A 15,733-nucleotide genomic window follows, 5' to 3' on the forward strand; every position below is an offset into this window, starting at 1 on the left:
CATTTTTTATAGAATGAGAACAGAAAATCCTAAACTTTGTGTGGAACCACAAAGGACCCTGAATAGCCAAAATAATACTAAAAAAGAAGAACAAAGCTGGAGGCATCATAGTCCCTGGTTTAAATTTATACTACAAAGCTGTAGTAATAAAAACAGTGTGATATTGGCAGAAAAACAGACACACAGACCAGTGAACAGAATTGAGAGATTAGGAATAATACACACACACACACACACACACACACACATATATACATATATATATGCAACTAACTTATGACAAAGGAGTCAATAACATACAATGGAGAAAGGACAGTCTCTTCAATACATGGTGTTGGAAAAACTGGACAGCTTCATGGAAAAGAATGAAATTATAGCACTATCTCACACCATACACCAAAATTAACTCAAACTGGATTAAAGACTTGAATGTAAAACCTGAAACCATAAAAGACACAGAAGAAAACACAGGCACTAAGTTCCCAGACATTGATCTTAGCAACTTTGGTTGTTTTTTGTTTTTGGTTTTTTTGGTTTTTTTGGGTTTTTTTTGTGTATTTGACTCCAACAGCAAGGGAAACAAAAACAAATGGGACTATATCAAACTAAATGTCTTCTGCACAGCAAAGACACCCAGTAGGGGGTGTGCAGGAGACAGCCAATTGATGTCTCTCTCTCACATCAATGTTTCTATCTCTCTCTCCCTTCCTCTCTCACTAAAAAAGGCAATAAAAACATATTTTTTAAAAAACTAACAATCCAATTAAAAATTGAGCAGAGGATCTGAATAGTCATTTTTCCAAAGAAGATATACAGATGAAAAGATATATAGATACACAGATATAAAAATATACAGATATAGCCCTGGCCGGTTTGGCTCAGCGGTTAGAGCATCGACCCATGGACCAGAGAGACCCGGCTTTGGTTCCTGCTAAGGGCATGTACCTCGGTTGCAGTTTGTCCCTGGTCCCTGTTGGGGTTGTGTGGGTGGCAACCACTTGATGTGTGTCTCTCTCTCACGTCGGTTTCTCTTTCTCTCTTCCTCTCTCCCTCCCGCTCTATCTGAAGATAAATGCAAAAACGTCCTCGGGTGAGGATATAAAAAAAAAGATATACAGGTATACAGGCACATGAAAAGATGTTCCACATCACTAATTATTAGGGAAAGGCAAATCAAAACCACGATGAGATATCACCTCATATCTGTTAGATGGCTATCATCAAAAAGACAAGAAATAACAAGGATATTTAGAGGATATAGAGAAAAAGAAACTCTCATAGACTTGATGGGACTGTAAATTGGTACAGTCACTATGCAAAACAGTATTGAGATTTCTCAAAAAATTTAAGAATAGAACTGCCATATGACCCAGCTACTCCATTTCTGGCTATTTATACAAAGAATACAAAAACACTAATTCAAAAAGATGTATGCACTCCTCTGTTCATAGCTGCATTATTTTACAATAGTCAAATTATGGAAACAACCGTGTCCCTTGACAGATGAATGGATAAAGATGTGGCATATAGACACAATGGGGTACTACTCAGTCATAAAAAAAGGTGAAATCTTGCCATTTGTGACAACATGGATGGGCCTTGAGAGTATTACGCTAAGCGAAATAAGTCAGATGGAGAAAGACAAATACTGTATAATTTTATCCGTGTGGAATTTTTTAAAAATGAGTGAAGAAAAGAAAACAAACTCATAGGTGCAGACAGCAGATTGGTGGTTACCAGAGTGGAAGGGGGTGCAGAGGAGGACAAAATGGGCAAAGAGGGTCAATTGTATGGTAACGGATTAGTCTTTTGGTGATAAGCATGCTCTAATGTATACAAATGTCAAATTATAATATACACCTGAAATTTATCTAATGTCATAAGCCAATGTAACCTCAATTAAAAAGAATAGAGCATTTATTTCTCCAATGTAACGATCTTGAAGTGAACGGTACAGGTTTCCAGGTTGGCTCTGCTCTATGCAGTTCTCGGACCCAGAATCCTCTATCTGCTGTGCAGTCTTCTAAAGCATAGCTACTCAAAGTATGATCAACAAACTGACGGCATTAGTATCACCAGGAAACTACAGAATCTCAGATCCTCCCTCCAGCCTATTTCTCTGCATGTTAACAAGATTCCCCACATGATTTTTATGCACATTCAGTTTTAAAAAGCATTTCTGAAACTCTAAGATCTTGTTTTGCCTGGGTGGTCAAAGCTGGGCTGCAGGCACTGTTTCAGCTCCTGAGAAGACAAAAAAAAGCAAAGAGCAAAGTGCCAGTTTTTTAGGTTGAAAGTGACCTGGAAGTTACACGGAACACTTTCATTAGCATTCCGTACACTCCAGTGTATTCTCATAGCAGCAGCTAGAAGACAAGCTGGAGCATCTTGTCTCAAGTTGGGTAGACATGAGCCCAATGAAAGCCCCACTACTGTGAAAGAGGAGAGGAGAGTTTGGGGTAGACAAGAGGTCTTAATCTTGTAACACTTTTCAGACATAAAAGTATCTAATCTGTTATTGGCTTTTGGGGTTCTTTCTTCTCTTGGTCTAATTACCATGACAATATTGTAATGCTGGATCAGTAACTTGTGTTGAGAACTATTTTTATTTAATCCTAAATCTATTATAATGTAGTATCATTTTTTTCCTCTTTTTTATTTTCTTTACCAATTTTTTATTTAATTTATTGGGGTGACATTGGTTAATAAAATTATATAGGTTTCAAGTGTACAATTCTGTAATACATCATCTGTACATATCATTGTGTGTTTACACCCCCCCCAAAAGTCAAGTCTCCTTTTGTTACCATATATTTAAATCCCTTTACCCTTTCCCTCTGGTCAACCACCATACTATTGTCTATGTCTATGAGTTTTTGTTTGTATGTTTGCATGTTTGTTCATTTGTTGTTTTCAGTTTTATATCCCACATAAGAGTGAAATTACATTGTTCTTGACTTTTTGGTATGACTTATTTCACTTAGTGCACTATTCTCAAGATCTATCCACGTTGTTGCAATTGGCAGTATTTCATCTTTTCTTATGAGCAGTATTCCATTGTATACCCTTTACCAATAATATTGCCTTCCTCTTGCTATACCTTCCATCTTATGGCTCCTTCATTTTATAAGTTATCATCCTTGTCTGAATAGAAAAGGCAGGTTTCAGACAAAGTGACAGATAGTACATATATGTACATGCATATATGACAAACCCAGAATATTTCAAATAAAATTAAGAGAAAATACAAGTATAGTGATCATGTATTCTTGCAAAAGTCTTCTAGATTAGTGGTTTTCAAACATTTTTTTAAAGCACAGAAGGCCTTTTTTTCTCTTCTTACCTGTGTAAAGCACTTAAAACATGGGTGACTCTCTGGTTGGAGTAGTTAAGCAGTCTCAGAGCCTGGGCTATTCAGCTGCCCCAAACCATTGCCCTGGAAAGCTGAGGATTCTGCTGAGCACTGTCCGAGGGTCAGGGATCTCTCCCTGCTGTGTCACCCATGATATTAACAGTATTACTTCTGGGGCCAGGTTTGCTTTGAGAGGTACTTGGAGGAAAGTCATGCACATTTGCGTGGAACAACAAAACACCAAGAGCAAAAGGAACGTGTTTTGTAAAATATATCAATATATAAGTTTTCCTGAGACTGAAGCTTCCTTCACTACTATCTTGGATATCTGTCCCAGTTTAGGTTTTCCCCAGACATTGAGATTCAACTAGTTGAATCAGATTCTTGTTGTGAATCTGATAAGAATGCCTACTGCCTTCCCACCACTCTGCCTCTCAGATTATAGGTTGTGCCTGACTGCCATTCATACCAGCCTGCCCTGCAGATTTCAGACTTCCTAGACCCCACCATTGTATGAGAAAATTGCTAGAAAGAAAGAAAGAAAGAAAGAAAGAAAGAAAGAAAGAAAGAAAGAAAGAAAGAAAGAAGTTTGTGTGTGTGTGTGTATTCCATTGGTTTTGTTTCTCTGGAGAACCCTGACCAAGAGTTTCAAAATAAGGAGTGACTCTAATAGTCAGTTTTCCCCTACATATCAAAATTTTGGTGACTTACAACAAATATTTATTTATGTATGTATGTATTTATTTTTCTTTCTCATGGGTCTATGGGTCAGCTGTGTTTCAGCTAATTTCAGGTGGACTTGCCTGATCTTCATTGAACTAGGGTAGACTACAAGCTTTGGATAGATTTAGGTTTGCCCCACAAGTCTTCATCTTTCTCCTAGGACCAGCAATTATGCACCTACTAAGCACTTGCTATGCCTATGGCAAAGCCTAAGAATACAAAAGGATCAGTAGATTATAGGAGCACAGAGGCCTCATCTATAACTTCCACAATGACACTTCCACTTACTTCATTGGCCAAGCAAGTACATGGCCAACATCAATGGGATGGAGGACTTACTCCAACCACCAGTGGGGTGCAATGCAGATGCCTTGGCAAAGAGCACAGAGGCATAGTTCTAATATAAGAAGAAAGCAGAGAATTGAGAACAACATATCAATTTAACAAGTGACCTTGTTAGGTATATTTCTGTAAAATAACTGTTAGCTGGGGGAAGGAAGAGTATAAAGAGGTGAGTAGACATAAATCCTTTCTAAAACAAGACAGAAAAGGAAGGGAGAAAGGGAAGGAGGAAGGCATGGGAGAGGAAAGAAGATTTATGATTGGAAGTTGAAAAGATTAGCAGCCAAAGGACTCAGTGTTATTTCAAAATAACCATGGATCTAATTTAGGGCAGTGGGGAGGGAAGAGAACTAAGTTATTAGATTCAAAGTACTTTGCTAGGTAATATACATATCGTATATTATATAATTCTCATAACAACACTTGGGGTAGACAGTACCATCAGAATCCAAAGTCCATTTTGGAAGGAGGGAACTGCATTGAGAGGCATTTTGGAAATCAAGTTTGTAAGACTGGTTGTCCTAACCAGATATGATGGTAGAACAGAAGGAGGGATGTAAGATGGCTCCTAAGCATCTACATGGTCAATGGTGTGATGGTTCCCCATTAACTAGGATGGGGAACACAGATAGAGCCTGTTTGTGAGTTGAAGGACATAAATTTGGGGGTTTTTTTTTCTTTCTTTCTTTTTTTTTTTTTTTTTTTTTTTTTGGTTACGTGCCCCTGTCCGCTAGGGCCTAGCGGGAACTGAACCCAGGACTCTCTGGTCCGCAGGCCGATGCTCCAACCACTGAGCCAAACCGGCCAGGGCCATAAATTTGTTTTTTACTTGTGTTGGTGATAGCTATAAAACACCTGTGTTAGATACCTACAAATGAGTCCAGCAGGTGTGGCTCAGTGGTTGAGTGTCAACCCACGCACCAAGAGGTCACCAGTTCAATTCCCAGTCAGGGCACATGCCCAGGTTGTGGGCCCGATTCCCAGTGGGGGACATGCAGGAGGTGGCCAATCGATGTTCTCTCTCATCAATGTTTCTCTCTCTCTCCCTCTCCCTTCCTCTCTCTGTAAAATCAATAAAGAAAAGAAATATTTTTTTAAAGAGATAGCCTACAAATGATTGAAAATTTATGGCTTAGGGCACAAGAAGGGAAGCCAGTCCTGGAGAAACGTTCCAGAAATAAAGGCAAAAGCATTCCAAGCATGGGAAATGAAATTAGCAAATGTATGAATGTGTCTCGCACAGTTCATGTTCATGAAACAGCTAGCAAGTTAACATACTTTTTCGACATACGCATGTCTAGTCACATGTGTATAGGCTGCACACAGCACAGTAGTGTGAGATGAGGTTGAAAAGATACCTGAACACAACCATCCTAGAATGTTGGGATGACATTTGGGCTTTTATCAAGGAGGAGCCACTTCAGGTTTTTGTGCAAAGAGCCTGGTTTTTTGGAAGACTAAAGGAGCAGCAAGATACAAGCTGGACCGAGGGTGGGAGGCCAAGTGGAAGGCTATTGCATTAGTTTTTGTAAATGCTAATGAGAACCTAAACAGGGCAGTGACAGTAGGAACAGAAATGAAGGAACAGATGGGAGAATTGCTTTGAAAGAAATTGTGTAGCACAGTAACCATTCTGCATCTCATTAAATACGTGTCAAGTTAATTTTGTAACTTCATATGGCTCTGAAGGTTTCCTCTCTTCAGGTATGCAGAGCCTTTATAATAGATTGGTCAGTTTTCCTTTTTTTTTTATTGGTTGATTTAAGAGGGAGAGAGAGAAAGAGAGAAACAATGATTTGTTGTTACCCTTATTTATGCATTCATTGGTTGCTTCTTATATGTGCCCTGGCAGAGATCAAACCTGCAGCCTTGACGTATTGGGACAGTGGTCTAACCAACTGAGCAGCTTGGCCAGGTGCCTGTTCGTATATTTTTAAATTAAGAGAATTTCCATGAGGGAGACACTGTGCTGTTGTTCTCTACCATCTCCACACATTCATCAGAATAGGCGCTGACGAATCCTTATCGAAGGAGTGCGTGCCTGGATGAAGCCTTTCCCTGCACACATCAGCGCCCATTTCCAGGTTCTCCTCACTCCTGCTCCCTACCCTGCCCTCGTCTCTCACTATCCCAGCAAATACCCCCCCCCCCACCTCCTTAAGGTTGGTCTTAGCAAACTGCCTCACAGGAGTAACCAGATTACTGAGCAGCCTGCATTCCATGAGATACTGATGTGATTTTTTTTTCTAATCCTGCCTTCAACTAAACTCAATTAATTCTCTCTTTATTAACTTTTAGTGTTATCTCAAGCATATCCAGAAGCTTTTCAGTCATGTAAAATATTGGAAATTCAGTGCCAGTCCGTGGAAGCTTCCAGTTTTATTTCCTTTGTCTCCCAACCCCCGAGTTTAGGCTTTTCCCTGGGGAAGTGGCACCTCTGTCTTCTTTTGTTCTAAAGTTCCTGGCACTGGACACTGGCACTGGACAAGAAGGAGGGATTGGGGGAAAGGCAAACATTTTTATACTTAATTAGGTTTGCCTTGCAGAGCTCTGGTGGGTATCCCCACCACCACTCTTTGGCTAACAGACCATCAACAACCTCTGTGTGGCAGGTGCACACTTACTGCTGTCTCAAAGGAGTGATGTGTCACTTGGGGTGACCTATGGGGACCTCATTGCACAGTTCTCTGGTATGAGATAGCTGACTCTGCCCTGACTGGATTCATCAATATCCGCTGCTGGGGTGATCAGTTACTTGAATGGTTAACAGCAAGACCTCCCTGCCAGGCTGTTAATTTCAACTCCACTGAGTTTTCCTTCCTTCTTTCCCTTTCTCCAGAGATTTCCTTTGCCAGCTGCCCAGCCAGGGGTTTCTCGGGCTGAGGTGATTGTTCGATCTCGCAGAGTTGGTTCAACCACCTCTTGGTCCTAGAGGATGCGCTTAGCTCAATACTTTTGTAACTCTCTACAGAATATGAAGGTACTTTGTACCTTGAGCCTCTGCTTTGGGTCCCTACTTTACACATACATAACATCTGGTAATTTGGGAATGCCACTAAAGTTCATTTTGTAAACCCTGAGTTGTTAGTTACCTTTGTGGCGACTGTGGAGTAAACACTGAGCTCCATGCTGCATCAGCAATGAGCAGCTGTAACGGGTTGGTCCATGTAAAAGTGATGTTCAAAAGCCAGATGCAGTGCAGACTCACATGCAAATAATGGATGACGCTGTAACTTTAAAATAGAGGACATTTAAACCTCAGCATGGAAAATAGATTGGGGAGTGAAACAATGAGAAAGATGAAGGAGAAAAAGTAACTTTAAAATGAAGGATTAAGGAGAATCTTAAAAATGAGATATTGGCACAGTGGCCAAAAACCTAGCATGTTCAAGATTGAAATCGGAATCCCCAGTACCCAAGCTAATCTTTTCTCTGCTCACAAATCAGCCATATAGATTTCCATTAATATTTATCTCCTGGAATCCGAAGCAGAGGAAAATCTATTTTGCATGTTGCCCTGTTTTGCTGTTCCCAGCGTGGAATCCACTGCAGGATCGCAGGGGCTGGTGAGGGACCAGCTGGCCTTCGTCACGGAAGCATTAGATGTACATATAGGACGGTGTGCCGAGCCACACACGTCTTAGAAGTGAGCTCCTCCAAAAACCAAGAGCCACAAATCCCACTAAAAGATCAGACGAAAGCTCAAGGACTAGAATAATCCATACAAAATGTGAAGCCCAGAAGTTTCTCCGGCTGAAATTACTTTCACACTCCAGTTTAAACTCAGAAACATTATGCTGCTGTCACACTTCTTTGTTCTCCTCAAGTAACCAAAAAAAAACAAAAAACAATGATCTGTATATAGCAGACAAAAAATAGGAACCTGTCTGCCAGCAAACTCTCTGTGCACGTCTGACAGCGGGGCGCCAAGGTAGAGCACGTGGTTCTCGGGCGCCGGGAGCCTTCCCTCCTGGCTTGCTTACCCACCAGGGGCTTCTCCAGCGCGTCCGCGCCACCTGCGCTGCTCGTCTGGCATGAGGATGAGCTGCTTCGGATGCTTAAATCCAGGCATGCGGTATTTTCACATGCTTTGATGTGGTGCATATGAGAATTATCATCGACATTTTGGGAGTGCCGTCCCTTGTGCCTTCAGCATTGCATTTAATACGGCTTGACTGACATCCCTTTCGATTCCATCCAGCAGAATGCCAATAATGTCCATCACAGAAGTTGGGCATGTTTAGCTCTCTCAAATAGGGAGTTGATGGAGCAGCTAAATTGGAAGATTTGGGGTGCGATTTTGAAAACTAATTCAGTGTGAAAATTATTAATGGGTTAGAATTGTGCGTAAAGGAGTTTGGCTTTCCTCATGTCCTTATCCAGAAAGATCTCTTATTTCATATCAGATAAATTTCCAAGTGGCAAGATGCATTTTGTTTTGGGGACACAAAGCATACAGATTAAATTATGCCTAATTCAGTCCAGCCGGTGTGGCTCAGTGGTTGAGCATCGACCCATGCTCCAAGAGGTTGCCGGTTCAATTCCTGGTCAGGGCACATGCCCAGGTTGTGGGCCCAATCCTCAGTGGGGGGCATGCAGGAGGTGTCCAATCAATGTTCTCTCTCATTGATGTTTCTATCTCTCTCTCCCTCTCACTTCCTCTCTCTCTAAAATCAATAAAGGAAAAAAAAATTTTTTTTAATAAATAAATTATTCCTAATTCACATTTCTTCATTACAGATGAGACCCATCGGCCATGACGGCTACCATCCCACCTCTGTCGCTGAGTGGCTGGACTCCATTGAACTAGGTGACTACACCAAAGCCTTTCTAATTAACGGCTACACATCGATGGACCTGTTGAAAAAAATCTGGGAGGTTGAACTTATTAATGTAAGTTGATCTCTTAAAGATACTTCAACCCTTGATTAATGAAATTCTTACTGTGCATGGGTCATTTTCTTTCTTTCTTTGGAAGTGTTTGGACATGCAGGGATTCACAGATCTGGCTCCTGGTTTTAAATATCCATCTCTTGGCTCCAGTCAAGCTCCACAGTCACGTCTTTTGCAGTTTTGAGGTGGGAACCGAAAGGACTCCCGGGGCGTTTTGTATTATCTAAAAAAACCTCCCAAGTACTTTGGGATTTTCCGTTTTAGGAAATACTGTTAGTTTAGGTTACAGACGTGATAACAAATAGGCTCCTATTTTGATCTTTGCTCACATTCGTGGCTAAAAAGGAAAGTTATCATTTTTAGTTGTCCATTATGTTTCTTTGCCTCTACTTAAATGCAAAGCCTATGCTTCTGTTCTTATTAAATAGGCTGTTCTAAAAGCATAATTTTATTTTCCGCAGCTTATGTCTAATCTTGTCTCTGTTTTATTTATACACATGGCAGAGATTTTCTGTTAAAACTGGCCAACATATGTTGCCATGTATTCCAGTCCAAAGAGATCAACTGAATGTGCACAGATATTTTTGTTGCTGATACTTTTCTCCTTTTATTTTTACTGCTGTTTTATTTCTAATGCATAAAGGAATGGAAAAAGATAATATATAATGATCATGTTCTTACCTGATATTTGCTATCATGAACATTTCTTCTTAAAAGTGAGTGAGAAATCATCTCCTCTTTTAGACAATGTCTTAGATTTAAGTTCTGTATTCTAATAGTTAAAACAGTATTCATAGGGAGAATGAGAAATCACGTGGATTTCTGCTCATTCAAAAGTGCTCTATTCTCTTTTTTATGCCACTTTTATGCCTGGGCTTTTGGAGACACGTATCATGAATTATTTTAAATGATGGCCATTAGCAGTAACTGATTATTCTTTGCTTTTAAATGTCTGTCTTAAAAATAATACCTTGTCTAGAACATCTCATGAAAACTGTTCTTGAAGCTGAAAAACACTTCAAGTGGACCAGTTCTTGGCTCCTTCTACTTCGCCACCCTCTGCTCTTAGCCTTCCGTGCTCCTCCCCGCACAGAAGCAACTCTTATTTCAGAGGAAACTCGCTGACCGGCAGCCTCTGGCTGGTGTTGCTCTTGGTGTGCGTGGCAGTGGAGCCCGCTGAAGCTGTGCTGCTTTGGGGTTGCATCAAGCAGATTTCAGTTCCCCGCTGGGAACTCGATGCTCATCTTAGGACGACTCTTAGCCGTTTGCTAAAAGGGTACCTTCCACAGATCCAACGAGCATGCTTCCAATTAAGTTGCATTCTAGCCAATGATAGAATTGACAAACCTCTCCATGTAATGTCTTCTGCATAACGTTGCTCCCCACTGGATATGAGAGATAGCACACAAGTCACTCACCAAACCGGCATTAGTAGCAATCCCTCATTGAAAGAATGGATTCCAATCGAACTGTACTAGAAAATGTTTGAAGCAAGTATCATTGAAGCAAGACTATATTCTCTCAAAATCCAGATACTGGAACTAGTGTTTTGGACCCACATCTTCCCCAGTGCTGGGGGCACCAGCAGCCTAGAGGTGCCTGTTCAGTCGCTGTAGCTGGGCCTCGAGGACAGCACAGTGACTGCAAGGTCAATGGCGCCCGAAGGGTTACTGCCACCCACCGGGCCAGCCAGCCAGAGTCGGGCGGAAGGAGAGCCCTTTCCACCCATACTGGCTCTTTAAGGGTTTTCCCTTTAGCCGCATTTGCTGTCATGACGTAGATCTGAAGAGCAGAAGTGCCTGTCACAGCTCTGTAGCAAGACTGGAAGACATAGTCTCTGTGTCTGAGACCTTGAGGTCCAACCCCTCCGGCCTGGAGTACAGCATCTGCCTCTCGCACCAACCCTTTTCCTTACTTAGTTTAGTTTAATTTATTGTCCTTAAAATAAACTGGTAGAACTTAAAGTTCCATGTGACATCTTTACGGGCCAGTTCACACTCTCAGTGAGGAGGCTTTGCAAGCCTTTTCACTCAGGAGATATGTTCATAACGGACAAGAACTGATCTGCACCTTCGTGCTTGGAAACCAGAGAACAAAATGTCTGTGTCCACGAGAGCTGCTCTGACAGTCGTTCCTCTGATGCGTCAGGTTGTTGGGGTTTTTCATGCAAGAAAGACACAGTATGTGTGTGCTCTCTGGCTTACAAAGCTTTCGACTGGTCTCAAAGTCCAGACTTTTATTTATCCCAACTAATGAGGGAAGGTATTCAAAGAAGATACTGTCCTGATAATATATGGGCCCAGTAGTTCTGTGCTGAGTACCCGTAGTTGTGGCTCAGTAGCCTAAAGGGAAGGTAGAGTCCCCGTGAGTTAGAGCAAAGCTTGTTAGGGAAATTCACATCCTGATCTTGGGAATGACCGACTCGTTTTAAGGAAACAAGTGGCTCCAATAACTGTTCTGTGTGAACTAACGAGAGAAGTGCAAGTGTGGACTGTTTGATTCAGAGGTCTGCTGGGATGGAAAGGGAATGGGGGCGAGGAGTGGACCGCTGAAATGACTGCAGGTGCCTGCAGCACCCCGAAACAGTACTGATTCAGCCTCCAGTTTCACGGGGCATTACGCTTGACATTGGACAAATGATTTAGTCTCCATGAGCATAAGTGTATTCAACGTATATTCGTGATGAAATGAAAACTTTATAAGGTTGGGACTTAAAAAGCACAAATTTGTTTGAAATTGTAATCTTTCCAAAAGTGTCCAATGATCTTTTTCTTGGTGGAGTACATTGTTGCCTTTGAAAAACAAGGTTATTTGAGTAACCTAGTAAGGGTTTTGGTTACAAAGCTACCCAAATGTCGGAGTTAGGGAGAGTACTAGAAATCTCATATCTTTTTTCTTATTTATCTTTATAGTTGAGAGTATTACAGATGTCTCCTCCTTTTTCCCCCATTGACCCCCTCCATCCCGCTCCCACCTCCCCCCACCCCCAGGCCTTCACTGCAGTATTGTCTGTGTCATGGGTTATGCAAATATGCACATAAGTTCTTTGACTTATCTCTTCCCACCCCAACCCCTTCCCTCTGAGATTCGTCAGTCTATTCTATGCTTCCATGTCTCTTGATCTAGTTTGTTCATCAGTTTATTTTGTCCATGAGATTCCACATATAAGTGAGATCATGTGATACTTGTGTTTCTCGAACTGGCTCATTTCACTTAGCTTAATACTCTCCACGTCCCTCCATGCTATCTCAAAGGGTAGGAGATCCTTCTTTTGTACAGCTGCATAGTATTCCATTGTGCATATGTACCACAGCTTTTCTTTTTTTATCCTCACCCAAGGACATTTTTGCATTTATCATCAGATAGAGCAGGAGGGAGAAAGGGAGGAAGAGAGAGAGAGACACACATCAACATGAGAGAGAGACACATCGACTGGTTGCCACCCATACAACCCCCAACTGGGCCAGGGACAAACTGCAACCGAGGTACGTTCCCTTAGCGGGAACCAAACCCGGGACTCTCTGGTCCGCGGACCGACGCTCTAACCGCTAAGCCAAACTAGCCAGGGCATACCACAGCTTTTTAATCCACTCATCTTGGGCTGTTTCTAGATATTAGCTATTGTAAATAGCGCTGCTGTGAACTTAGAGGTACATATATTCTTTCTGATTGGTGTTTCAGGACTCTTAGGATATATTCCTAGAAGTGGGAGCACTAGGTCAAATGGTACTTCCATTTATAATTTTTTGAGGAAACACCATATTGTTTTCCATAGTGGCTGCACCAGTCTGCATTCCCACCAGCAATGTACCAGGGTTCCCTTTTCTCCCTTTTCGCCAGCACTTACAGTTTGTTGATTTTTTGATGGCAGCCTTTCTGGCAGGTGTGAGGTGATACATCATTGTCATTTTAATTTGCATCTCTCTGATGATTAGTGATGTTAATTTTCATGTGTCTCTTGGCCATCTATATGTCCTCTTAGGAGAAGTATCTATTTAGGTCCTTTTAATACCAAAATTGTCAGTAGAGGAAATAAAGCATAGAGAAACTTTTTACATCAGGTATTGCCAATGTTACAGGCCCATGTGTGTCTAGATATAGAAAATGACATATATGCCAATAATTTTTCCCCTTATTCCCTAATTCATGCTATATATTCAGAAACTGATGTTTTCATCAATATCTCTGTTTTTCCCTCATGTCTGCCACTATCATTAATATCATTTTTTTTTGCATTGACATTTTACAATATATTAATATATTGGGAGAGATTGTCAGGCAAATTGTTCCCTCTGCAGATGCTAGCTAGATGAATCTCTAGCCCAAATTATAGATGTCTGCAAAGGCTTGCTAAGAGAATTAAAGACAACTTAACAGTGCATAAGTGCATCAATGTTTTTAAATCCGGTTTTTCAGGCCTTGCTTGTGGTATTACCAAGTTTGAACAGCAGTTTCTACTGCTACTGGCAACCTCAACAGCCCTGCATGGGGGACATTTTAGATAAAAGGCCTACATCTTTTCTGCATGAAATATGTGTGGCTAATTATTAAATCCCCATAAAACTATCCATTTTCTAGATTTAAAACATATTGCAATTATGAAAAACAATGTTAATTTATTTTACCACTGTGTACCTACTAAGGGAATTTTGGTAAGACCAGATACATTTGAACACTGTCCAATCTGTTAATTTGTGACTCTCAGTGTAGAATTTATCATGAATTTCTTCCCAGTGGATTTGCCAAGGAAATATAATTCTGGCTTAGGTTTATGATATTCTGCAGCATTGATCACAATAAATGTACACATTGAATGAACCAAATAAAATGCAGGCCTCACTGCATTCTTAAATCTCTGCTCATAAGTACGAAAATAGCTTTAAAAATCTGACGGCAGTGATTGGTTGTGTTTTAAGTACCTTTGGTAGAAACAAATGAAATAACTATGGTAGTGATATCCATGTGTCCCATGAAAATCATTTGGACTTATTTTTCAACAGTAAATTGATTAGAAGATCGTCTGCTTCTTGCCTAATAGCTGCTGGGATTGTATTTACAGCACTCTCTTGTTTAGGACTGTCAGTTTTTTTCTCTTTTGCAATGTTGTAGGTTTAATTTCCACCTTTCCAGGGGAAATATTGTGATAATCTAATCACTTGGAGATGTACTGAGAGATTTTCAAAGGAAATATTCTCATTTTAATTTTGTGTTAAATCTGTAATCGTGTGACTTTATTTGCTTAAATGCTGCAGAAATATAGTCCTATCAATATTCAATTTAGACTCATTACTTGCTTTTTAATGTTTTTACCTTATGATTGGCATTATAAACTCACAATCCTATCTACTCTATCGTCATTGCTATAAAATGTACTCCCTGAAAGTCCTTTCTGTATCGTGTATGTGAGTGTGTGTGTGTGTGTGTGTGTGTGTGTGTGTACATATTGGATACAGGCAAATAGTAACTTCTACTCCCAACCAGGAAGAGTAATCTGCAAATCCACAAATTGCAGGGGGAGAGTGGGGATGATGAATGTTATCATTCCATCTCCAAACCAATTATTTTAAGTAAAAGGTTATGCCTTCACTATAGGACATTAATAAATGAGAAAATGTTCATTTTTCCTCGCCAGGGAAGCGACATCAGTCAACACTTCAAATGTTAAAAACTTTAATCAAAGCCAAAGGCTTTAACTAAACAACTGGGTATGAGTATTCAAGTGTAAAGCAAATCTTACAAATTGCCTTTGGATTTCAGCATCTCATTTATACCCACACACAGTACAGCGGGCTCTTCACGAGCCTCTGGGCAGCTAGACACACGGCTGAGCTTCGGGCTTTTCCCGACGTGCGGCAGGTGAAGCTCCTGGGCCCCACCATCCCACTCGCCCACCTAACTTGCAAACTCTTCCAGTCATTGTCCTGCGGCTTCCCTCACTCGGCCTGTGTTCTGGAAAAAAACACCCTTTTCCCTTTCTCCTCTGAGATGGACAATCTTCTCCCAAGAAAACACTCACTTTTCAGTGTTTTTTCAGCCCGTTCACATACAGCCTGGGGGTTGGCGATGGACTAGGAGTGACATTATCAAATCCACTATGTCAGCACATTTTGTATATCTGAACCTAGTACACTGCTCTGGACTTCGGAGCCTTGACCTAAACTGAGATAGAATTACACCACAATGTAATGCACTTACACACTAAATCTGCATTGGAAGGAATATAGCTTTATTAGTATTATTATTTGCATTTAAAGTGAATTTGTTGGTATTGCAAATTAGTCAAACACACACACAAAATGAACATAAGCAAGTCATTTGGCCTAAGGAAACAGTGTTGAGTACTCAGCAACAAACAAAGAACTGAAATCCTCTGAATGTAGCCATTTGTGTGCAAAAAGGGAAACCATGTTCTGGTTATATAGA

At 40.8% G+C, this 15,733-nt stretch overlaps 1 protein-coding gene across 22 annotated transcripts in view; it reads left to right on the forward strand.

The window, feature by feature from the left end:
• The window catches only part of ANKS1B (ankyrin repeat and sterile alpha motif domain containing 1B), a 917,777-nt gene that overhangs the window by 627,675 nt on the left and 274,369 nt on the right, over nucleotides 1-15,733 (forward strand). For all 22 annotated transcript variants that reach the window (XM_036250945.1, XM_036250946.1, XM_036250947.1 and 19 more), the window contains one exon: nucleotides 9,158-9,310. In XM_036250945.1, the coding sequence (XP_036106838.1) occupies nucleotides 9,158-9,310 (153 nt within the window). The remainder of the gene's footprint in view (nucleotides 1-9,157; nucleotides 9,311-15,733) is intronic.

This window comes from Molossus molossus, unplaced genomic scaffold (genome assembly GCF_014108415.1).
Source record: "Molossus molossus isolate mMolMol1 unplaced genomic scaffold, mMolMol1.p scaffold_m16_p_10, whole genome shotgun sequence".
NCBI lineage: Eukaryota > Metazoa > Chordata > Mammalia > Chiroptera > Molossidae > Molossus > Molossus molossus.